General features: G+C 50.4%; 1 protein-coding gene across 3 annotated transcripts in view; it reads left to right on the forward strand.

Annotated features, from left to right (window-relative positions):
* The window catches only part of TIMELESS (timeless circadian regulator), a 466894-nt gene that overhangs the window by 158907 nt on the left and 281401 nt on the right, over nucleotides 1–26586 (forward strand). For all 3 annotated transcript variants that reach the window (XM_086959580.1, XM_086959589.1, XM_086959597.1), the window contains exon 14: nucleotides 18267–18418. In XM_086959580.1, coding sequence (XP_086815706.1) covers nucleotides 18267–18418 — 152 coding nt within the window. The remainder of the gene's footprint in view (nucleotides 1–18266; nucleotides 18419–26586) is intronic.

Raw genomic sequence — 26586 nt, forward strand, 5'->3', positions numbered from 1 at the left:
ACTGTTGCAGGGAATCTGCGGAGGCACAGAACTATGTTTGGGATTATGGATCCGTAATAGGCAGGGATTGAATCATCCTACCACCTGAGTACCCATGAACCTGGGACTGACTAGCTGTAGTGCCTCAGTTGCCCTCCTACTCACTCACAGAGGAACAAATGATTAGACACCCTAGAACACAACACTCCAGACTCTCTCAGGAATCGCAGTTACAGGACACACCCTTTCGCTCTTACAGAGACACGAGGCAAGTTGAAAATGTTTATTTTACCTATCGTGCTCTAGAATGAAGTATACGTGCCACAACAAGTAAGAGAATGCCGAATACGGGCAGCATAGCAAGTAGTATGTAAATCATAAATGGAGCGGTCATAATATACGACCGTGTAATGTAACCTCCCTACCCTTCTACAGAAGCAAAGCGATTATATATCAGAAGACCTCTAGGTGTTAGCATACTTATATCACAAATGTATGTGTTCCCAAACCGATGCATTTGCGTATTTTCTGTATACATGTTAGGGCCTGACCAGAACAGAATAACCAGGGAAATTGTTGTTCGACCTTATCTACATGTTTAGACTAAATCCCAGGAAAGGACAGAGCGCAAAAACAGCATGTTCTGTGTGAAAGTACAATGTGGCATAAAGAAAATATTGTTATGTGCCCCAATGTACCCCAAAATAGGCCTAGGTAGCCGCATAACATTTTACCTACATTTGTCCTTCCTTGCTCTACATAACAGCTCTGGTAATGACCTTTTGCCTAGTTATGTGCTGAATAAATGTTGTGTAGTTTTCTTAGAAAACTAGTCTCATGTATTACGCATGAGGATTCTTAGTATCACACAGCAGGATTACCATCTTCTGTATAATAACTCTGTACAAAAGTCTCCACTATCATCATCCTTAAACGACAGATCCACGGTATCATTACATATCTAGGTAGAACCCCTGAGGGTACCTTTTAGGTATATAAGCACCACATCCTTTCTGGGCAAACTAGAAGAGAAGCTTTCATGCTGACGCGAGACGCTGGAGTCCCTACACGCAGAAACTCCAGCACGCAGTAGTCTGACATCCCTATCTAGAGACCAAGACAGGGTCCTTTTGTTCTTTCCCATCAGGTAAAGGGGTTGGCTCTTTCCTAAGGGGATTTTTTTGGCTTCACACCTACATACATGCTAGGTGCACCTAGGTTTCCTTAGCTAGGGTTTGCATCGTAGGAGTATGCTTGATTATTGCTGTGTATCTATATGCCTGCATATATTCACTGTTTTAGCACCATGGTAGGCTTCTACCTTTTATTTACTCTGTCGGTGCTTGCAATGTTGTATATCTGTTTCTGTCTAATGGTTGTCGCAGCACATGTATTTTATACTAGACTGACGCTGGGTCAATAAATGCTTATTGAAAACGTCCCTATTGTTTATTTTGTGTATCTCTCTGAGACCAACTGAGCACGAGTGACTGAGCGAAAAGTAGTACATTATTTCCACGATCCCTGAAGGATCAAGTGTTGATAGTTGCCAGAGACTATTTGCTCCTTGCTAAAGTTAGGGGGCTTATGGTGGCACTGTGAGCTAGTCGGTCTAAAACTAACATATGCTTTGGGAGTGTCTGCAATCAGTCTGGACACCAATCCCATAGTTTATGTTGTCTTAGTGCGCAGATCCTATATAGATTTATAGGAACTACACACCAATATGTCTGTAGAGTAACGTGCGCAAAGCAGAGGACATTCTGCAATGTGCTCATGCTAAGATAGAGAAAAACAACAATAGGCCTGCACGGACATATTACATTACCTGAAGTTCAAGGTGAACAGCCAGTTGGAGCAGGGAACCATGTGATTCTTTATTTTAAAAACCAACTTTTATTAGGTTTAACAGTGCGCAGCAGCATCCACCATTAACCAAGGAACATCATCATTTTTATGTCAGACCATAACACTGAGTAACCACATTTTTAGGTAACAACATCATCACATCGGCAACCCATGATATGCCCACCACATTTCTTAACATGCTTTTTTGGGGCAACCTCTTATTTCATAAATCGGTTGTAACTGAGTGCACAGCAGTTAACTCCCCTCCTCCAGGCTGACAGCAAAGGGGGCTCTGGTTGCTTCCAAGCTGGGGCAATGTACCGTTTGGCCACTAAGGAGATCACTCCTATGAAGGCCCTTTCAGATCATTGTCCCCCAGCCTCTTCTAGGAGATTCAGCAGGGCCACCTGAGGACCCATGTCGATGTGGCAGCCCAACACGTCCGATATCTTGCGGTTCGAGGCATGTGGGCTGCTGAATTCATATCTGTGCATAGACCGCCACCTAGTGTTGGGTCCGGATGATTGCACATTGTTGTCCTGGAAGAGTCTTCGAAGTATCACGAGATAGGTGGCTCCTCCCCTGGACTACAGTGCGCATGGGCATCGCCTCCATCCCCAGATTGTTTTTTTCCGCCATTGGGTTCGGATGTGTTTCGGTTCCCTCTGTCGGAACCGATAGTTGTTCAACTTTCTACTCGAGACCAGAAGGTCTTTAGGCTGGGCGTCGGTATAGTTGCGTTCGGGTTTCTTATCTGACTCTCAGCTCCGAACTCTTGCTACCCTTCCGCGTGCTTTCGGCGCGGACGGGCCTACACTACATTTCTGCTATGGAGCGGACACCGTTTAAGAAGTGCCCGGTGTGTAACTCCAAATATTCACACCTCGACGTGCACCCCGTGTGCAATACATGCTTGTCACCGGACCATAACGAAGACAGCTGCATGGCGTGTTCGAAATTCCGGTGCAAGAAGACTCTGAAGATTCGTCGAGCCAACAGGCTCCAGGCTAAGTTCTCGGCTACCGCGGCGCCCCCACCAGACGACATTTTCCAAGAATCTGTTGGAGACGAGGACGACGTACAAGGTTCGGAATCTGGTCCCGCGTCCGAAGGGGAGGCCTACGACGCGGGTGATGAGGACTTTGACGAAGTCGCCGACGAGGTAGGGGACGACGAGCGGGCTATTGCCACTGTTAAGGATAGCTCGGAGGAGGAGCATCCCCAACCAGACTCAGGGGTTAATCCCCTTCATACGGCCCAGGTCGAGGGATCGCCTTCGGGCCTTACCCAAGATCTACTTATAAGTCCTACGTCCCCGCCTCCGGGCCCGGTCACGGACGTTTCTGAGGCGCCCCTCTCGTTAAAGAAAACGAAAGTGAAGCCGTCTGGTCACGCACCCTCGGATGCGAAACCGAAAGTGAAAGCTGCGCTGGGGCAGAAGGTTCTGGAGGCGTCAACTTCCAAGAAATTCAAGATGGCCGACCTGAAGAGCCACGCCAAGATGGCCGACCCGAAGCACCCGGGGTCGGTGCCGAAGGCGAAGTCGACCGACGCGTCTGCGTCGGCGCCGAAAGGGGTCGTGGACCCGAAGTCGGCTCCGAAGAAGCGTCAGGGCGACGACGCGCACAGGGCCCTTGGGGACAGGACGCGTGAGGTGTCGGCTCCGAAGAAGGTGCCTGCCATCGATTCGGCTCTCGACGCGGGACAATCGCTCGAGCCGGTCAAGCCCTCTCTGGCCTTAACGAAGAAGGTAGCGGAATCCCTGCAGCGGATACGGAAGGGCAATGTGGTTCCCGATCAGGACACTGTGGCGCCTAAGCTCACGCCAAAGCCTGCGAAGGCGCAGACGCCTATCCGTTTCACCCTGCCGCCCAAGTCAACGCCGAAGGCTTTCGCGCCGAAACAGGGTGGGCCCTCGAAGGAGGTATTGACGCCGAAAGCTGCCTTGGTGGTGTCAAAGCTTCGGCTCCAGCCGCTTGCTGAAGAGGAACGTCGGGAGGTCATCATCGACGCCAACACCGGGAAACTGTCTCTCCTCAAGAGGAAGATCACCACGGAGCCGGTGTTGGAACATTTTCGGATCCCTCTCAAAAATAAGAGGGACTCTGCAGACTCTTCGGCTCTGGTAGAACCTATGTCTCCACAAGCCCTAGGACACTCGCCAATGCATTCCGCAGCGGGCGATGCGGACGACGAAGACGCCGAGTACAACTATCCGGCGTACTTGGATCCGGAGGAGGAGCACGAACCTTGGTCGGCCGGAGGCGACCCGGAGGACCCGCAGTCGGCCCAGGACACGCAACTTTTTGCGGCCAAAACGTCCCCGACAGAGGACTCGGCGGCCTTCAACGCTCTGATCGAGAGGGCTGCGACTAACCACGATGTCGAGCTCCACTCGGACCCTGTGGATGTGGACTTTTTATTCAACACTTTCTCAGTGGCTGAGAAGTCAGTCAAAATACTACCAATGCTTAAGGGGGTGCTCAAACACGCAACGGAGGTCTTCAAAGAGCCCACCCGGGCGCGTGTCGTCAACCCTCGCATTGACAGAAAATATAAGGCAGCGCCCTCGGATCCAACCTACATCAAGGGACACTTGCCACTGGACTCGTTGGTTGTTTCCAACGCTCGGAAGAGGGCGAACTCGCAGACTACTGGTGACGCTCCTCCCCCAGACAAAGAGTCCAAGATCTTTGAGGCCTCAGGCAAACGAATTGCTGCACAGGCGGCTAATATTTGGAGAATCTCTAACACACAGGCCCTACTTGCACGCTATGATAGGGCTCATTATGACACCTTAGAATCACTACTGCAACACTTGCCTGACCAGTACAAGGAGGCAGGAGAAATGCTGATTCAGGAAGGAAAGCTCATCACAAATGCATCTATAAAATGTGCACTAGATGTGGCAGATACAGCCTCCAGGGCGATCAACACCAGTGTGTTGCTTAGACGGCATGCTTGGCTTAGAATTTCAGGGTTCAAACCCGACATTCAGACCACAATACTGAATCAAACTGTTAATCCTGACCACCTGTTTGGCCCTGAGGTGGATGCGACACTGGAAAAAATGAAAAAAGATACGGAAACTGCCAAGTCTATGGGGGCCCTCCAAAGTCAGCAGTTTCGGAGTGGTTCCTTTCGCCGCTCCAATTCCAGAGGCACCTCAAGAGGTCAGGCATCGCAGTCCACACAGTATTACAAGAGTAACACCCAAACCTCGTACAGCAACAAGGGTAGAGGTGGCTACAGAGGCAATAACATCAAGGGCAGGGGGCGTGGAAACAACAGCTCCAGGTCCACCACCGCCAACAAGCAGTGACGTCTTGTCACTGCCCCCCGACCATACAACACCGGTCGGGGGGAGACTCCAGCAGTTCCTGCCAGCGTGGAGATCCATCACCACGGACAGGTGGGTCAAGTCTCTTGTCCAGTACGGGTACTGTCTGGAACTTACTTCCATTCCACCAAACATACCCCCAAGGAGCCGTCCTATGTCCGGCGAGCACTTGACCTTATTGCAGCAGGAAGTTCTAGTCATGCTGCAAAAAGGGGCAATAGAGCTCGTTCCATTGCAAGAACGGGGAACAGGGGTTTACTCCCTGTATTTTCTGATCCCCAAAAAGGACGGATCCCTCAGGCCCATCCTGGACCTCAGGCCCCTAAACTGGTACATTCTCTCGGAGCACTTCCATATGCTCACGTTACAGCAAGTGCTCCCCCTGCTTCAGCAGGGGGACTTCCTGGCTACACTGGATCTGAAAGATGCATATTTTCATATCCCCCTGCATCCTTCCCACAGGAAGTATCTCAGATTCACGATTCAAGACCAGCATTACCTGTTCAGGGTTCTGCCGTTCGGGGTCACCACGGCGCCAAGGGTTTTTACAAAGTGCCTAGCGACTGTGGCGGCGCATCTCCGTCGCCAGAACGTCCACGTCTACCCCTACCTGGACGACTGGCTCATTCAAGCAAAGACAGAACAGCAGTGCGTCGACCACGTGTCACGCACCATTCATCTCCTGCACGAGCTGGGATTCTCTCTGAACTACCCAAAGTCCCATCTCCAGCCCGCCCACGTGCGACAGTATCTGGGCGCGACAATAAACACTCTGGCAGCCACTGCGCAGCCAAATTCAGTGAGAATCGCCAGTATACAGACGCTGATCCAACGATTCAGGCCTCAGCACTCGCTTCCAGCGAAGGTGTTCATGCAGTTGATAGGCATGATGGCCTCCTGCATCTCCATTGTCCCGCACGCGAGACTACATATGCGTCCGCTTCAGGAGTGCCTTGCACGTCAGTGGACTCAGGCTCATGGGCAACTGACAGACCTAGTGTTGGTGAGCGGTCGGGCATACAACTCTCTGCATTGGTGGAATCCACAAAACCTTTGCAAGGGCCGACAATTCCAAGAGCCTGTGCCACAGATTATCCTGACAACGGACGCCTCTCTCCAGGGATGGGGAGCGCATGTACTCCAGTACACAGTGCAGGGACTCTGGACACTACAGCAAAGGAAGATGCACATCAATGTGTTGGAACTGATGGCAATCTTCATGGCCTTAAAGGCGTTCAAAGTACATCTGTGCAACAAGGTCGTGTTGATCCGGACGGACAACATGACGGCCATGTACTACATTCAGAAGCAGGGAGGCACACACTCTCCGCAGCTGTCTCATCTGGCTCAGAGCATGTGGAAGTGGGCCATTCAGAGGAACATCTTCCTCATGGCAGAGCATCTCCCGGGCAAGGACAATCAGATGGCGGATCTGCTCAGCAGGCACAGCCATCAAATGCACGAGTGGGAGATACATCCATCAGTACTCCAACCGTACTTCCAAAAGTGGGGTCATCCAGAGATAGACCTATTCGCCACGAAAGAGAACGCAAAATGCCAAAGCTTCGCCGCCAGGTTCCCACACCCGCAATCACAGGGCAATGCGATGTGGATGAACTGGTCAGGCAGATTTGCGTACGCTTTTCCCCCAGCACCTCTGATACCGCTGGTGGCACGCAAGCTCAGGCAACACTCGATGAAGCTCATCCTGGTTGCTCCAACGTGGGCTCGCCAACCATGGTACACCACGTTTCTGGAACTCTCCGTGGTACCGCATCAAAGGCTTCATCTCACTCCCAGCCTTCTGACGCAGAGCCATGGCGACATTCAGCACCCAGATCCGCAACAGCTCAACCTGGCGATCTGGCTCCTGAAGTCCTAGAGTTTGGCTACCTCAATCTTCCTCCCGATTGCATGGACATCATTAGGGAGGCAAGGAAGCCCACTACTAGAGCTTGTTATGCGGCTAAATGGTAGAGGTTTGTCATCTACTGTGTTAACCACGATATTGACCCGCTAGATGCTTCCATTCAAAACATCATTTGTTACTTGTTCCACCTATATCAGTGCAATCTGGCGTACTCTTCCATCCGCATTCACTTGTCTGCTATGGCAGCATACCTCCAAAATAGGCAACACCTGTCACTCTTTAAGGTCCCTGCTATCAAGGCTTTTCTGGAAGGACTCAAAAGAGTCATTCCACCAAGGACCCCACCAGCTCCTGAATGGATCCTCAATGTTGTTCTTACGAGACTGATGGGTCCTCCCTTTGAGCCACTGCACTCTTGTGAGCTTCAGTTTCTGACTTGGAAGGTTGCGTTCTTAGTAGCAATTACATCGCTACGGAGGGTTAGCGAGCTGCAGGCGCTCACCATCCAAGAACCTTTCTTCCAGGTGCATGCTAACAGGGTTGTGCTCCGTACTAACCCTAAATTCTTACCCAAGGTTGTATCTCAATTCCATATGAACCAGACAATTGAGTTGCCGGTGTTTTTCCAAAACCCAGAGACGCTGGCGGAGCGGATGCTCCACACCCTTGATGTTAAGAGAGCCTTGATGTACTATGTAGACAGGACAAAAGATTTTCGCAAAACCAAGCAACTTTTTGTTGCTTTTGCCACACAACACAAGGGAAACGCTATCTCCAAAGCTGGGATCGCTAGGTGGATCGTGAAATGCATTCAAATCTGTTACGCTAAAGCTAAACGCACTCTCACTATCCCACCAAGGGCCCATTCCACCAGGAAGTTGGGGGCCTCTATGGCTTTCCTAGGTAACATTCCCTTAGAAGATATCTGTAGAGCAGCCACATGGTCTACCACACATACTTTCACTAAACACTACTGTGTAGACGTGCATTCCAAACAGCAGGCTGCTGTTGGTCAGGCTGTTCTCAAAACACTTTTTCAGACTGCTGCAGCTGGCACGGGCGGCCGCCGCTAATGGAGGGACTGCTATGTATTCTATGCACAGATATGAATTCAGCAGCCCACATGCCTCGAACTGCAAATGCTACTTACCAGTATGCATCTGTTCTTGGCATGTAGGGCTGCTGACATTCATATCGCCCACCCTCCTCCCCGGCGCCTGTAGCAGCTGCAGTATTCATTCATATGTATACATATATGCTCATAGCATGGTCATCACTCACATACTTCACTCCATCTCTGCCAATGGCTAAAAACAATCTGGGGATGGAGGCGATGCCCATGCGCACTGTAGTCCAGGGGAGGAGCCACCTATCTCGTGATACTTCGAAGACTCTTCCAGGACAACAATGTGCAATCATCCGGACCCAACACTAGGCGGCGATCTATGCACAGATATGAATGTCAGCAGCCCTACATGCCAAGAACAGATGCATACTGGTAAGTAGCATTTGCATTCTACTCCACTTCAAAAGGATGATAGGGCCAGGCAAGACCAGACCACATGGAAAAAGTCAGTGGCAGGGAGGTAACATCTTGCACATGTGACCTGAACCACGAGGCTTATCTGCTGCAATTGTTGGGGGTGGTGGTGGGGGGGGGGGGATTTATCGTGTGGCGATAGTTGATTTGAACCATCTGAAACTGCAACAAAATCTCCAACTCTCTCTGGGCCAGGCACGCTTCCCTCCAGTCATCCTTATCCATCTGATGCCTGTGCCTCAGAAAGAAGAAGTGATCAGACACATTAATCACCAGCGATAGATCATGGAGATAGCTCCTTTGCCCAATCGTCTCATCAACAGTGGAGCTTCAAGAGGATTGTATTGAGGAATATGGGCATCCACTGATAAGTGGAAAAGCAAGGCATGATGCAGCTGAAGGTAACCAAATAATTGCATGTGGGAGAGGCAGTATTGGTCCTGCAGCTCTTGAAAGGGCTTCAATGTTCCCTAGTTGGTGAACGCCCCCCAAGTAGGTGATTCCTATCCTGTCCCACCGTGCAGACCCCAGGAGACTCAACACCTGTTGGAGCTAGGTACTCTCTCACCGAGGTGGGAACCCTATGATTCTTACCTTCTGACTAATCAGCAAAATTAAGTATGGCACATTCTGGCCACACCAGATCTCTGCTAGGAGTATAAAATAAGAGCACTGCGTTTTCTCTGGCAGCATCTGTCTTCCCAGAGCAACCAATTGGAGCAGAGTAACCTTTATGGCCAGCATTGCCGAGAAGGACCGTCATTGCCTAGAAGGACATGCAGATTTATTATTAGCACACTGTAAAAAAGGAGTTAATGGGAACAGTCCAAGCAGTGTTTTTGCTAGATCTATACGCAGGGCAGCCAATTGGCGCAAAGCACCCTCTGCTTGTCACTACATGTGTACAGTACCTAGCAAATGGGAATAGTGAACCCTGAACAGAAGTGAAGGAATCTCTAGACCAACTAATTAGAGCGTTATGTGCATTTGCCTGAAAAATTATTTATTCCTCTAGCATTTCCTCTTTTGGAATTGAGATGCCTGGATAACCGAAAAGCCCATACTTGCTGTGCAAATTTGTGTGCTGTGTGTGAACATATTACCATTGGGACAGGCATACAGATATCATTTAAATTAATGGAAATGGCTGCAGTGTTTCATTTAAATAGTTAAGTCAAGTCAAGTTTAACATTTGTATAGCGCACTACTCACCCAGAGGGTCTCAAGGCGCTTGAGGGAGCTTTTTTAGCATTTCCTAGGTGGTATAGACGGGTGAATGAGAGCTTGAAGGGTAGGAGGAATGATACACTTGAAATACCCAAACTCCTAATGTTACTCGAAATATTACTTAAACCAACAGCAGGAGGCTACTAAAGGTTTTCTGCCGCTGTTGAACAAGGAAAAACCAAAGGAAATGATGGACGGAGCGTTGACAATACAAGCACTCCCCCCCCCCCCCAGTCAACTGATCTGGTTTTAATCCATCACCGTTCTTCAGCCCACTCTGCCACCCCAGTTCAGACATGGCCATATGCAAATCAGTCTGACCCTGTGCCTGATGGGAACAGTCCAGCCCGAACTGCCAAGCCATGCCTTCCCTGGACCGGAAACAAGCTACTGAGGACCGGTTTCTGGCATTTCAGCCTTCTTCAGCCCGGCTTGCTTGAATCCAGTGGCAAAGTGAGCAAGGGACTCACGTCTGAGCATACCCTGCCAACTTATGGCGAATAAAGAAAAACCAAAGGAAATGATGGACGGAGCTACAGAGGACCGGTTTCTGGCATTTCAGCCTTCTTCAGCCCGGCTTGCTTGAATCCAGTGGCAAAGTGAGCAAGGGACTCACGTCTGAGCATACCCTGAACTTATGGCGAACAAAGAAAAACCAAAGGAAATGATGGACGAAGCATTAGTAAGAACCCACACTCAAAACTCTGTCTGGAGATGATACACTCTACAGAAGCATAGAGTTTGGAGAGGCATCACAGTATGGCTGGGAAGGGGAACCGTGACACTTGGCAACGTCTACGAGGCCAGAATTTTGAGAGGGCATCTATTATTCGGGCTATCAAGGCAACGATACAGAAGTTATTGCAGGTGGAAGGCAATGACCCACCTGCCCTGTTAGACAACAACGCCAAATACTAATTCTATGCAAATTAACAAACTGGGCTACAGCAAACGCAGTTATCCCACTAAATCAAAAAGGCTTTTGCAGGCACATGAGGGCCACCAGCAATATTTTAACCCTATCTCAGGTGATTGAAGCCACAATTGCAGCCAAACATCCTTTGTATATATGCTTTATTGACTACAGTTCGGCATTTGAACACATCAACAGAAACATACTATGGCAAAATCTCTCTAAGCATAACATCCCGCCATTACTCTTAAAACAGCTAAACCTTTCTACACTCAAACATGTGAGTGGAAGTAAAATTGGGTTCAGGAGACTATCTTCCAAAAAAGAGTTCTGAAACAACGGGGCAGAAACAGGGCTGTGTGTTAGCCCCAACACTGTTTAACCTCTGCATGTCAGATTTGTCAATCAGGCTAGATTAGTGCAACACTTATGTCCCGAAGATGGGGGGCCTGGCCCAATCAAATCTATACGTGGACGACCTCATACTCATTAGTCGAACCCTAGTCTCCCGCCAGCGTCTACTAAACGCAACATCTGGCTACTCAGAAGAAAACAGGCTGAACATAAACCTGAAAAAAACAAGTCCATGAGTGTGAATCCGCAGCAAGCAAAATCACCCCATCGCTGGCTTCTGGCTACACAACAGCTGAAAGCTGCGCAAGAGTATAAATACTTGGAAGTTGGCAACAAAGGAAATTTTGCCGCCCAGAGAGACACCATAAAAAGAAAGGGGAGAGCGACAGCTGTGGCATTAAGGAACTTAAAGTACAAGTTTGCCTGCTCAAGCTTTTCCTCACTGACTCAGGTGACAGGCGAAACATTTACCGTCTATCACCTATGCAGGCGAGGCTATGACAGGGAGAGATGCAGACACACTGGATGGCACAATATCGAGAGCATTCGACAGGATACCCGTAGGGTGGCAGTTTTGCGCTATATAAGTTCTTTTCCATTCCATTCCGAATGATCTTTGGTCTACCCAGATATACATCCCCGGAAAACTGAGATTAGAATTTGGTATTTAGAGGCAAGAGCTGGCTCGTAAAGGAGTATATATCAAAAGTTGGTACAAGATTAAAAAGGGGGAACCAGGGACCTTTAAACACCCACCTATGGAAAGAGCTGCTAACTAAGGCGTCAGGCATCGCTAGACGTTACCTTGAAGCCTCAATATAGCAACTAGGCCTACGAGGCCTCTGGGAGACATCTGTATCACACGAGAGCTTTACGAAACTAGTCAACAAACCATCAAAAGAGTCTCCCTGATTGAGGACAAAGCAAACTTTTCAGGGAGTGGGCATGGCTGGCTCACTATACCGAGTTATGCTACCACCATGTGTCAACCATATCTGAGCATTGGCTTCTCCAAAGCCTCCAAGGAGAAATTCCTGAGGCTCTACCTAGGTTTACTACCCTCCACACTTCATTTACCAGCGCGGCTACGCCCCTTGTCTCCAGCAACCTACTGACCTGCGAGGAGGGAAAGTAAGACATTCCACACTTGCTATGCATATACCAAGGAGCTACTAAGTAATCGCAGAGCATTACTTAGACCACTCTTCAATAGCTAAGAAATATGTTCATGCAGACAGGCAATGAAAGCAAGCTTCTCTGGAGAGAATGCCCAGATGAGGTGCTGCCAGGTGAAGTTCCCGAGTATAGCAGAAACAAAGGTAAAAGATTAATAAAATAACTAATTGCAAAACAGTGGAAGGACTGAGCAAGCTACAGGAAGAACATATGGGACCGAGCTACCCAAGCTAACACAAACATCTGAAAGAGACACGTTAGTGATAGATTCCTTACCTTAGAATATTCCCCTGGCTCCGGAAAGTTTTGCTTAGCAGTACCCCTGCGTGTCGGTAGGTGGTGTTGTGTGGCTCCGCGTCCGCCACTGGCGTCGTGAGCGCCAAGAGGATGTCACAAAGACTACTTAGGCACCAAACATGCGCGCTGACGTCAGTTCTTTCTTTTTCCTCGCCAAAAGCGCAGATCCGGATTGAGCACGTACCTCAGTCATTTTTTGACTACGCTTTTGAGACTTTTGTCTCCTTCTCTTGTCTCCTGGTGCACGTAAGGATGCCCGGATTGAAGTCTTGTGCCCCCCTAACATGTCGGTGGCGGACCCCCACGATGTTTGCTTCTACTGCCTGGAGGCTGACCACGACTCCTGGGACTGTCGAGCCATGGCCCCAAAGGTCTTGCGGGAGTGGCGCTGTAAGTTGCTTGAGGTCCGGCATTCCTCTCACTGCCGCTCCGGGTCTAGGGGGCGTTCACAGGACCGCTCGCGGGACCGGAGCCGTCGCTCCCTGGGCTCTTAGTCTTCGCCTTCAGATTCCGGTAAGCGACGCCATAAAATGAAGTCGAAGAAGCGTGTTCGCTCTCCGACGTCCCCCCGTTGCTCCCCGGAGGTGGACAAGGGGGACAGGGGCTCTGCCCCTGCGGTTCCTCTGGAGCCGGAGAGTCCTGCGCCCTACCCACTGTACTCGGGTACTTCGGTGACTCCCGAACAGATGCAAGAGTTTCTTGCTGCAATGGACCGCCTTCTTAGGGCCCGAGCTCCCGCCGATGCGCCTTCGGGCCCCGCGGTCCCGTGCCCAGGTCCTGTTGGCCCGGCAGCTCCACCACCGGCGCCAGCCCCTGCGCCACTGTATCCTGTGCCGCTGGCCCCGGCGCCACAATGTGCAGTGCCGCCAGCTCTGGCCCCGACGCCGCCCTTTGCTCCGCCCCAGGTGCCGCACTGGGTGCCGTTTATCCATTATGTTCCGGCTTGAAGTCCGAATTAGGATACGGCTCCAGCTCGTCCCCGGCCGGCGCAGTTTTCAGCGCTTTTCCCAACACCGCTTGTCCCTTCTCCGGCTCGCCGCGACCAGGTCCCTCTACGCCGGACGAGGACTGGGACGGATCTGAGGACCCCCTTGCCGGCAGTGTGACTGAGCAAGATTGGGTGAACAACCTTGAAGATGCGGGCGAACTTGATGTGTCTTCTGACCCGGGGTTTGCCTCTCCTCCACCTACCCTGGAGGAGGGTGCTTCCTACACCGGGGTGCTGCGTCGGGCTGCGGAGGCTCTCAATCTCGACCTCTCTACGGTGGCCCTCAAAACCAACCTCCTTACGGAGGTGCTCCAGATGGCATCTGCGTCGTCTTAGTCGCTGCTCTCTTTCAATAAGGGCCCTCACCGAAGTCCTCTTGGGCACTTGGTTGCGTCCGGCCATGGGGGCGCCGGTGGATAAAAACATCGCTAGGCGTCATCGCCCGGCACCTGAAGATGCCGCCTTCTTGACCACTTACCCCACGCCTGAGAGCCTGGTCATTCAGGCCTCGACGTCGCAGAGTGCCTTTGCCACTGCTTCGCCGGATAAGGACTCTAAAAGGCTAGACCAATTTGGCAAGAGGTTTTTCTCCTCAGCCAGCTTGGGATTGCGGTCGGTCAACATCACCTGCTTGTTGGGCCGTTACTCCCGCGCAGTGTGGGATTCTGTAACTCAGGTCTTGCCTCAGTGTTCTGAGGAGGTCCTGGCTGTCCTTTCCCAAGCAATTGCGGAGGTTAAGGATGCGGCGAAGTTTGCCATCCGGTGTGGTTTGGACACCGCTGATTCGTTGGGCAGTGCAATTTCTGCAACCTTAGCATTGCGACGCCACGCCTGGTTGTGTTCTACTGGGTTCTCACCCGATTTCCAGAGCTCGCTCATGGACATGCCCTTTGATGGCTCCCGCCTCTTTGGCGATAAGGCTGGGAATGCACTGGAGCACTTTAAAGATTCTTGTGCCACGGCCAAGCCTTTGGGTCTTCCACAAAGAGCACTGCTATGCCTGGGTTTCGATCCTTTCGTGGCCTGGGCAGGGGCACCCAGGCATGCTCTTCCAGCAAGCCTGTGCGGAATCGGCCCGGCCATGGATTCTGCAGGGGCGGGTCTGGTAACCAGCGCGCGGGTCAGTCCACTTTCAGCCCCGCTGCTTCTGCCTCTAAGCCTTCCTAATCCGAGCTTCGGAGAGCACCCCACGCCGGTGGGTGGAAGGATCCGTCACCACCTCCACCACAGGCACGAACTTACATCAGACAAGTGGATGTGCATATAATCAGACAAGGTTACGCACTCCCCTTTCTGTCCTCCCCTCAGGCCATGCCACCTTGGTACCACCGTCAGGAAGTCTCTGCCTTCCTGGCCAAGGGGGCCACGAGCGTGTTCCCAGTCAGGGAGTAGGGAGTGGTTGCTATTCCCAATGCTTTACGGTCCCCAAGAAAGACAAGGGGGGCCTGCGCCCCATCTTGGATCTCCGGGACATCAATCGATTTCTCCGGAAGAAGTTCAAGATGCTGACTCTGGCTCAGGTCCTGGCTGCCCTGGACCCTGGAGACTGGATGGTGGTGTTGGACTTGAAAGACGCATATTTTCACATCCCCGTCCTGTCGGCGCCACCTGTGGTTCACGGTAGGCCAGGAGCATTTTCAGTTTGCCGTTCTCCCCTTCAGCCTTACCATGCCCCTTGGGTGTTCATGAAGGTGATGGTGGTGGTCGCAGCTCATCTGCGCAGGTCAGGGGTCAGTCTTCCCCTACCTGGCTGTTAAAGGCGGGCTCACCCCAGCCATTCGACACCAACCTTCAGACTACGGCCGACCGCTTGCATTTGCTGGGGTTCTCCATCAGTGTGCCGAAGTCGCACCTGAGTCCCTCTCAGAAGCTCACCTTCATTGGAGCGGTTCTGGATTCCAGTGGGCACAGCATCAGAAAAACCTGTACGATCGCATTCGGATCTTGGAAGGCACTGCTCGACAGTTGCAGTGGTGGCTCACGAATCGCGATTGGGTCAGTGGCAGATCCCTCTCTCTTCCCCAACCGGAGCACACTGTGGTGACGGATGCTTCCCTCCTGGGATGGAGAGGATGGGATGGGATGGAGAGGCGGAGATCAGAGGCCTCTGGTCTCCGGTGGAGTCCCGGCTCCATATCAACCCTCTGGAGCTGCCGGCAATCCGACTTGCACTAAAGGCATTCCTTCCCTCTGTCCGGGGAAGTGTAGTGCAGGTGTTCATGGACAACACCACCGCCATGTGGTATTGCAGCAAACCGGGCAGGGTGGGGTCGTGGGCCCTATGTCAGGAGGCTCTCCGCCTCTGGACATGGCTGGAACATCAAGGCATTACCTTGGTGGTTCAACACCTGGCAGATTCTCTGAACGCCAGGGCGGATGAACTTAGCTGCCGGTGCATGGTGGATCACAAATGGCATCTGAATTCAGACGGGGTGCAAGGTCTCTTTCTGCAGTGGGGAGAGCCTTGGTTAGATCTATTCGCCACCAAAGAGAATGCGCGATTTCATCAGTTCTGCGTGTTGGAATTTGCAAGGCGGCACTCGTTCGGAGACGCTTATCGTCGTGAGCGGAGCTGCGTTTTATTGTACGCTTTTCCGCCTATACCACTTCTGCCCAGAGTGCTGAAGAAGATCAGGCGCGACCAGGACCAAGTCATTCTTGTGGCTCCGGACTGGGCTCGAAGAGTATGGTTTCCTGAGCTGCTCAATATGAGCGTCGATCTCCCGATCCGTCTGCCTCTTAGGGAGGATCTTCTGTCGCAGCAGCAGGGGACAGTCCTCCACCCGGATCTGTCCAGCCTCCTCCTCCATGCATGGAGATTGAGCAGCGACAGTTGACACCTTTCGATCTTCCTCCCGAAGTCTGTCATGTCATTCTGGCAGCCAGACGTCTCTCCACCAAAACAGTATACGCCTGCAGGTGGAACAGATTTGTGGAATGGTGCACAGCAAAGGCTGTGGGTCCCTCTTCTTCCCCTCTTTCTGAAGTTCTTCTGTTCCTTCTCTCTTTGGCCCAGCAGGGCTCTGCTCAGGGCACCATCAAAGGTTCTCATTCGGACATCTCCGCCTTCCAGACCAGTCTTCTCTTTTTAAGTCCCCAGTTGTTAACCGTTTTCTTAAAGGCATTATTCATACGTTTCCACCCGTACCCTTCATAATGCCTCATTTGGACTTAAATCTTGTCTTGACTTTTCTGATGTGCGCTCCCTTTGAGCCCCTTCAGAACTGTCCATTTCGTCTTCTCACTCTAAAGACAGCTTTCCTGGTTTCCATCACCTCTGCCAGAAAAGTGAGTGAGCTCCAGGCCCTTTCTTCCAAACCTCCTTTCCTTTCTGTTCACCCTGACAAGGTGGTTTTAAGGACCCGTTCTTCTTTTCTGCCAAAGGTTGTCATGCCCTTCCACATCGTGCAGACCATCACTTTGCTAACCTTCTTTCTGCATCCTTCAAGGAGAGAGGGAAGGCTCCACGTCTGGACCCAAAATGTGCGCTCGCATTCTATCTGCAGCGTACACAGCAGTTCCGGGTGGATGATCAGCTTTTTGTTGGCTACGTGGGCGCCAAGAAAGGTTGGGCTGTGCACAAACGGACCATCTCCCGGTGGGTCGATCTGTGCATCAAGGCATGTTACTCCTTGGCCAAGAAGGAGCCTCCTGTGGGGCTGCGTGCCCATTCGACCAGGGCAACAGCAGCCACTACTGCCTTGGGACGCGGCGTTCCCTCGCAGGACATTTGTCAGGCAGCTACATGGGCCTCGCTGCACAAGTTTACCATGACAGTCCGGTCCGGAGAGACTGCTTCTTTGGCCGTTTTGTGCTCCGTGACTTTTTGGTGTAATCTTGTTCGCAGACCCACCACTGGGGTTGTTATTGCGGGGGTATCTATTCTAAGGTAAGGAATCTATCACTAACATGTCTCTTTCAGATGCACAAGTTACTACTTGTCTAATGATATATCTGTAAGAGACCATTAGTTAGTGATAGATTCCCTACCGCCCCACCCATCCTCCCTGTTCTGCGAACTGATTGCTAGGGTCAAGGTCATCCCCTTTTAGGGCCCTAGTTTTATGCACCAATGGTCAGTATCTTGCATGGCTCTGCGTTTTGTCCAGAAAATCATGTACAGAACTGACGTCAGTGCACATGGGTGGTGCCTAAGTAGTCTCCGTGACATCATCCCGGCGCTTACGACGCGGAGCTTAATAACGCCACTTATCGACGCGCAGGGGGACTGCTGAGCCAAAAGTTTCCGGATCCAGTCCGACGCCTGGGGAATATTCTAAGGTAGGGAATCCATCACTAACTAATGTTTTTTACAGATATATCATTGCACAAGTAGTAACTTCTGCATTACTGCCACCATATAATGAGAGGTTTCAGACCTAGTTGGCGGACGCCTCTTAAATATAAAGAAGACTTAATTTTCTTTTTAAATTAAAATGTTTTTCTTACATGAAAGTAACATTAAAATAATGAATATTACACTACATTTGCAATATGCTTTTAGTCATAATATTTTGAGTATGTGGCCTGCCAGACCAGTGCATTCTGGTAGGCCAAGCACGCAAGACTACATTAGGTGCCCTCATCAAAAGACTTCATTTATCAAAGTTATTTTATTCCACTGAGTTGAAGCACTGTGCTTGATGTCCAGGCTTTGTGTGTACCAATATGTTTCACTCCAAGCAGAGCCTGTAAGGACGGTGGCGTGAATTAATTCTTGTGGGCTTATTTTAGGGATTGGTTAGCCTCCCTGAAGAAGTGATGCCTTTTGACGCTGCCTCAGAGATTCCGGTAGAGGAGCAGCGGGCAGAGGCCATGGTGAGGATCCAGGATGGGCTCCTTTCCAATAGAGGAGCAGAGGCCTTGGCACTCCTCCGCATTGCCAGGTAAATGCGTGTCAATTCTTTTTCAGCTACAGAGGAGAGTATCACTATTTTGTATGCTTGTATTCTAATGTTTTTACTAAATTACAGTTAAATGTCTTCCTTGGATACCCACATTTTTGGAACCTTTAGTTGTCTAGACTTTTTTCCCTCCAGGTGCATGGTTAGAGATGCCAAATGTGTTGAGAGATCTCTAAAAGGGCTCAGCTTTGAGCTTCTAAAACTTGGATATAAAACTTATTGTGCCTATTGGCATTTGTAAGAAAGTGGCTCTGTATATACTGGACCAAAGTAAGGTACATTGTGCACAGAGTCCACAATCCCCAGAGGTTTAGCAGAGGCTAAAGTTAGATATAACCTTACTCTCTAAAGTGGTAGCTTCGTCGAGCAGTAAGGCAGTATCAGAGGACAGTGTAAAGCATTTGTTGTACATACTCAGTCAGCAAATGGTCTCACACACTCAAGAACTGAACTCTAGGCCAATTGTGTGTATACAAATATATAGTTGTTTTATTTTAGAACCAACAGTAGGTATCAAAATGTACTTTCTCAGAATGAGATACTTTAGTTAAATACATTTCAAATAGGCAATAGACTTTTGAGTACAATAGCTACAGTTGTTGCAATAGGCAACACCATTTCAAACACAATGTGACATTCAGCTCAATGGGAATTTTTAATTAAATGCATTTAGTTACTTCTAGATTACTTTTCTAACCACAGGACTGGATCCTAAATTCAGTCCTGGGACATCTCCTGTAAACAATTGAGTAAAATCGTTTTGGTTACAGTTGTGATTTTTAAGGAATATTATTGTATTTTAAAAGTTGACAATTAGAAACTTTTTCAAAATGTTATCCTATGGAAGGAAATTCACTTAGCAGGTAAGTAATGTTATCGTTACTTTTTCTTACTCGGTGTTGGATCTTGGATCCAGCACATGTGCATCTCCTGTAAACAATTGAAAGAATGCGTTTAAGTCATACAGGTGATTTTTAAGGAATATTTGTAGTTTTAGAAATTGCACACAGAAGTTTTTCTGGTGAAAACCAGACAATGGTTTCCTATGGAGGAAAATGGAGTTAACAGTAAATCACAATTATAAATACTTTTCAGGTTCAGTGCTGGACTGAAAGATACAGCACCGTGTTCTCTCCTGATAACAGGTGAGTAAATCTGAATTCGTTGTTCGGCTTATTTTAGATGAATATTTTAAAGTTTCAAAACTCCACACTTAGAAGAATTTCCAAGTGAAACCAGTCAATGATACCCTATGGAAGAAAAGTGAGCTATCAGCTTTTGGGTAAGTACTCGACTGGCAGACTTAAAGTTCTGAGCATAGACTCAGGGTTCTCCCAGGGTCAGGTAGGTACAGTTATTATGTTTATATATTATTTTTATTTAGTGTTTTATAGAGCGCGAACTTGACCCGTGAGGGTATCAGAGCGCTTAACACGGTATACATTGTTGAACAAACAAAAGGTTTAAATTGCAGAAACAAACAAGGTCAACATGTATGGTTGTTGCTAGTTGTTACACCCTCAGCGGCACAGGGGAAGCCGGGTGCAGAGAGAGTAGGCCCAATGTTATCCTATGGAGGATAGGGGGCCTTCGATTGGTGGCTGCTAGCAGGCAGGCCATGCGGCTTTGGGAGCTGGGCTCCTGGTCACTTGCTCAGGACAAATGGGGAAGTAGATTAGGACAAAGGTTGCACTCCGAGGGGCACTCAGGCGGCTGGGTGTAGGGTGCTTTTGAGCCGTTATTCAATAGGAGACTTTTAAGTTGAACAAAGGCTGCAGGCTCAGGGACGAAGATTCTTCAGGTGCGACCAACAGAGGTAAGTTGGGATCTTGGAGGATAGGTAGGCACCCAGGAGTTGGGCACAGGGGGCCGTGGGGCGCCTGGTGCAGGGGTGTCTTTTGGTGTCTGGAAATCTTACCTTCAGCTGGTCGTGGTTATAGGGGTCCCTTGTTGTGAGGCTGCAGGCGTAGTCCGGATAGTCGAGGAGGGTCTTTGGGCACTGGATTCCGGGTCACAGTCGCCGGGGGGGACGTCCTTGTGGTCTTTGTCTACTCAGGCACAGGCTGGGCTCGGCGGGTGCAGAGGGTGCTGGAATCGCGGTTCCTGGCTGGCACCAGGGGAGTTGCTGTTTGAGCAGAACAACTGCTCATGGGAGTCCCAGTCTTTTAGATGAGCAAGGCAGGCACGTCCTCCGGGGTTTTCGAGGTTGCTGTCCGCAGGAGATGCCGGGGTTTAGCAGGAGCCGGTTCAATGATCAACAGGCCTGTAGGTTCTGGGGCAAAGTCAGTTGGTGTTGTCCTCTTGTTAGCAGCTGCACGGCAGGTCTTCTGGTTTCTTGTTCTTCGTCTTGTTTTCAAATCAGGATCTGAGGAAGGAAGGTTCAGGGTGACCCTAAATACTAGATTATGGGGTGTTACAGGTAGGGTAAGGGCAGGGACCAATATGTCCCAGTCCTGGGGTTAGTACACCCCCTATCCTGCTCCTCTCCTGTGGGAGGGGGCAGGGGCCTAGCTCTGATTGGGAAGGACTTCTCATCCTCAAGATGACGGTAGCCTGGAGTTGTGCTTCATTTTGCCTCTCCCACCTGAGGGGTGGAGTTGGCACAGGCTGGCCCACCCCCTTTTCTCCCCTAGGGTTTCCCGCCTGTCCTCCCGCCAGAGTGGGGGTCAGAACCGGTGGGGGCCAGTTGCTGAGTACAGAAATTGGCCTGGGTAAGCTCACAAAAGGCGTCTTGCCTTTGAAGCTTCTCCTGCCCATCCTGAGGGGAAGAGGCTTGGCACCTCGTCCCAGGATGTGCATTGTTGCAGGCCCAGGAGAGTGGATGGCTCTCGACCCAGGGGTCCAGCAACATGTCCGCTGTGTGGCAGCCTAGGCAGCCTCTCAGTCAGGACACTGGTAGTTGGTTAGGTTTCAGGGGGCATCTCTAAGATGTAGTGCATTTTACATTAAATTCACACTGATGCCAGTGTGGGATTTAATGTCCTGAGAAGTTTGATACCAAACTTCTCCGTCTTCAGTGTAGCCATTATGGTGCTGTGGAGTTTGTGAAGACAACCTCCCAGCACCATATACTCTTAATGGCATCACTGCACTTACAGTGCCCAGAAATGGCCCTGTGTACTGTAGGGGCACAGGGCTCATGCACCTGTGCCCACACCACTGGCATAGTGGACCCAGCTAGAGGGGTGGCTGAGGTATGCCAGGGCAGTGTGTTTGTGGGCATGGCACACAGGGATATGTTTGTTTAGTTCTGCACCAAGACAGTCAGCCTGACAAGGCAGTGTGTGTGTGTGTGTGTCAGGGTTCAGGGCCTCTAAGGGTGGCACAATAAGCGCTGCAGACCTTAGGGGCCTTCTCTGGTCACAGTGCCCTGGGTTCATAGGGTACCATTTACCAGGGGATTACCTGTGGCCAGAGAGGCCAATTAAGTTTAGGCTTTAGTACAGTTTCTAGGGAAGGAACACAGGCCCTGGGTACCTGATTGGCAGGGACCCGGGGCACACCAAGCAAAAGTGCATCAGTTATCAGGCAAAAAGTGTGTGTGTGGGGGGGGTGGGTTACTGCAACAGAAACCCACTTCCCTACAGCATTCAACACTGATTTTTACTCAATGCTTCTGGCAACTGTTAAATCCTGTTTAAAAGAGTGCCTCTTCTCTTTTCTGTTACTTAGAAGTATGCCTTTTAGATTCGCTCCACACAGCACACAAATTGATTCTCTTTCCAGAAAACTAGGCAAGTTATGTAGCAGAGTAACAGATCCTATTTCTAATGACAGGTACATCAGAATTGGATGGTGATTTACTGGTACAATAGTGAAAATAGTTAAGTACTTCAGAATATAGCCATGCACTCTGTCATACTTTGTTAGGATTGTGTACTATGGACACACTCTTTTGCAGAGGAAAGAAATGGCTTGGATTTAATGGACACATGACATTTAGTCAGTTGTGGTTATGGAAGGGTAACATCTACACACATTAAATAATGTTATATCTGAAAGAGACACGTTAGTGATAGATTCCTTACCTTAGAATATTCCCCAGGCGTCAGACTGGATCCGGAAAGTTTTTGCTTAGCAGTACCCCTGCGCGTCGGTAGAGGGCGTTGTGCGGCTCCGCGTCCGTCACTGGCGTCGTAAGCGCAGGGATGACGTCACAGAGACTACTTAGGCACCACCCATGCACGCTGAGCCCATGCAAGATACTGACCATTGGTGCATAAAACTAGGGTCATAAAAGGGGATGACCTTAACCCTAGTAATCAGTTCGCAGAACGGGGAGGATGGGTGGGGCGGTAAGGGATCTATCACTAACTAATATCTCTTACAGATATATCGTTACAGAAGTAGTAACTTCTGCATCTGAAAGTGACACGTTAGTGATAGATTCCTCACCTTAGAATAGGTACCCCAGCAATACCTACCCCGGTGGTGGGTCTGCAAACAAGATTACACCAAAAAGACAAGGAGCACAGAACGGCTAAAGAAGCAGTCTCTCCGGATCTGACTGTCAAGGCAGTAGTGTTTGGTAAACATGTGCAGAGAGGCCCACGTAGCTGCCTGACAAATGTCCTACAATGGATTGCTGCGTCCCAAGGCAGTAGTGGCTGCAGTCACCCTGGTCGAATGGGCAGGCAGCCCCACAGGCGGCTCCTTCTTGGCCAAGGAGTAACATAATTTGTTGCACAGAACGATCCACCGGGAGATGGTCCGTTTGTGCACCGTCTGACCTTTTTTGGCACCCACATAACCAACAAAAAGCTGATCATCCACCCGGAACTGCTGTGTAGGCTGCAGATAGAATGCAAGCGCACGTTTTGGGTCAAGACGGTGGAGCCTCTCCTCTTCCCTTGAAGGATGCGGAGGTGGAAAGAAGATGGGCAAAGTGATGATCTGTTCAATGTGGAAGGGCTTGACAACCTTTGGCAGAAAAGAAGGACGGGTCCTTAAAACCACCTTGTCGGGATGACCACAAAGGAAAGGAGGTTTGGAAGAAAGGGCCTGGAGCTCATTCACTCTTCTGAGGCCACCAGGACCCCGCGCACAATTTAGTGAAGACATCACGGAATTCATCACTCCACACGCGCTCCCCTCCGAGGATTACATCCTTTTGGGAGACTTCAACTTTCACCTTGAAAAGAACGACCGCAACACCAACACCCTTTTGGACAACCTTGCCAACCTCGGACTTAAACAACTTGTCACTACCCCCACCCACATCGCAGGTCACACACTCGACCCTATCTTCACCTCCGGTAAACATGTCTCCTTCAGCCACACCACAACTCTCCTCTGGACGGACCACAGCTGCGTTCACTTTACCTACAACAAGCCCACATCCAACAACCACCCCCAACCCACTCTGCGAAGAAACTGGAACAAAATCACCATCGACCAGATCTCCTCATCGCTTCTTCAAAACCCCCCCGCCCACTCCTCAAACCCCGACCAAGCAGCCACCAACCTCACCCAATGGTTATCCAACAGCGCCGACATCCTAGCACCACTGAAAAAACGACAAATCAAACTAGGCAGCAAAAAGGCCTCCTGGTTCAACGATGATCTTAAGAAATCCAAGAAACTCTGTCGCTCCCTTGAGAAGACCTGGAAAAAAGACCCAAACACCAGCACCAAGGACGCCTTCAAAAACGCCACCCGCATACACCACCAACTGATCCGGAACGCCAAGAAAGCCGCTTTCAAGGACCGACTAGATAGCAACGCCCACAACAGCAAGGAATTATTCAACATCGTCAAGGAATTTACCAACCCCTCAGCCAACTCCAACGACATCACCCCCTCTCAAGCCCTCTGCGACTCCCTAGCCTCATTCTTCCACAACAAAATTGCAGACATCCACAACAGCTTCGACAACCGACCCGAACACCAACCCACCCAACCCTCTGCAGGACCCCCACCCCCCTTGAACATCCTCAACGACTGGAACCCAATCTCCACTGAGGACACCATCCGTCTGATGAACTCTATCCACTCAGGATCCCCCACAGACCCATGCCCTCACCACATCTTCAACAAAGCAGACTCCATTATAGGACCGCACCTCCGAGACGTCATCAACTGCTCCCTCAACTCCGCAACCTTCCCGGAAAGCTGGAAACAAGCCGAACTCAGCGCCCTCCTGAAGAAACCCACAGCTGACCCCTCCGAACTCAAAAACTACCGCCCTATCTCACTCCTTCCATTCCCGGCCAAAGTCATCGAGAAAGCGGTCAACAACCAGCTCGCCGCCTTCCTCGAAACCAACAAATCCCTCGACTCCTCACAGTCCGGCTTCCGAGCCAAGCACAGCACTGAAACCGCCCTCATCGCAGCAACAGACGACATTCGAACTCTACTGGACAATGGAGACACAGTCGCCCTCATCCTCCTCGACCTCTCCGCAGCCTTCGACACAGTCTGTCATAGCACCCTTTTACAGCGCCTCAGAAACGTCGGAATCCAAGGAAAAGCACTGGAATGGATCACCTCGTTCCTCACCGGAAGAACCCAGAGAGTCCGCCTTCCACCATTCAAGTCAGAGGCCACTGAAGTCATCTGCGGCGTACCACAAGGATCTTCACTCAGCCCCACCCTCTTCAACGTATACATGAGCTCCCTTGCGGTCATCGCACGCCAACACAACCTCAACATCATCTCCTACGCCGATGACACTCAACTGATCCTATCACTCACCAGAGACCCTAACACTGCCAAAACCAACCTGCATGAAGGAATGAAAGAAGTAGCCGAATGGATGAAGCACAGCCGTCTGAAACTGAACTCGGATAAAACAGAAGTCCTCATCCTAGGCACCTCCCCCTCCGCCTGGGATGACTCTTGGTGGCCAGAGGCCCTTGGAAAAGCACCCATCCCGACGGATCACGCACGTAACCTGGGCGTCATCCTGGATTCCTAACTCTCGATGAACAGACAAGTCAACGCCGTTTCTTCATCTTGCTTCAACATTCTTCGCATGCTCAAAAAAACATTTCGCTGGATCCCCACCGAAACTAGAAAAACGGTCACCCACGCACTGGTCACGAGCCGCCTGGACTACGGAAACACCCTCTACGCCGGCACTACCGCAAAACTCCAGAAAAAACTCCAACGCATCCAGAACGCTTCAGCCAGGCTCATATTAGACATCCCGCGTAAAGAACACATCTCTGGTCACCTGAAAAACCTCCACTGGCTCCCCGTCAATAAGAGGATTACTTTCCGCCTCCTAACCCACGCACACAAAGCACTCTACGAAATCGGACCGAATGCCTCAACACACGACTGTCCTTCTACACCCCCTCCCGCCAGCTACGATCCTCCAACCAAGCCCTTGCCACTGTACCTCGCATCAACAAAACCACCATGGGAGGTAGATCCTTCTCCTACCTGGCAGCTAAAACCTGGAACTCACTTCCCACCCACCTTCGCCTTACTCAGAACCACCTAGCATTCAGAAAGCAACTTAAAACGTGGATATTCGACAAGTAATTCCCCACCCTTCTTCAAGCGCCTTGAGACCCTCTGGGTATGTAGCGCGCTATATAAATCTATTGACTTGACTTGACTTGACTCTTCAGAGTGAGAAGACGTAAGGGACAGTTATGAAGGGGCTCAAAGGGAGCGCACATCAGAAAAGTCAAGACAAGATTCTAGTCCCACTGAGGCACTATAAAGGGCATGGGTGGAAACGTATGCATAATGCCTTTAAGGAAACGGTTATCAACCGGGGACTTAAAAAGAAAAGGCTGATCTGGAAGCCGTAGAAAGGCGGAGATGGCCGAAGATAACCTTTGATAGTGCCCAGAGCAGAGCCCTACTGGGCCAAAGAGAGAAGGAACAGAAGAACCTCAGAAAGAGGGGCAGAAAGGGGATCCACAGCCTTTGCTGTGCACCATGCCACAAATCTGTTCCACCTGCAGGTATATACCGTTTTGGTGGAGAGACTCCTGGCTGCCAGAATGACATCACAGACTTTGGGAGGAAGATCGAAAGGTGTCAACTGTCGCGCTCAATCTCCACGCATGGAGGTGGAGGCTGGACAGGTTCGGGTGGAGGACCAGAGTGCTTTTTAGTTAGTTAAGCTGGGAATCCTAGAATTTTAAATTGTGAGAAGGCATGCAAATCTTGTAGTTTCTAGAATGGGAATTACT

The sequence above is a fragment of the Lissotriton vulgaris genome, chromosome 1_1 (genome assembly GCF_964263255.1).
Source record: "Lissotriton vulgaris chromosome 1_1, aLisVul1.2, whole genome shotgun sequence".
NCBI classification, from domain to species: Eukaryota; Metazoa; Chordata; class Amphibia; order Caudata; family Salamandridae; genus Lissotriton; species Lissotriton vulgaris.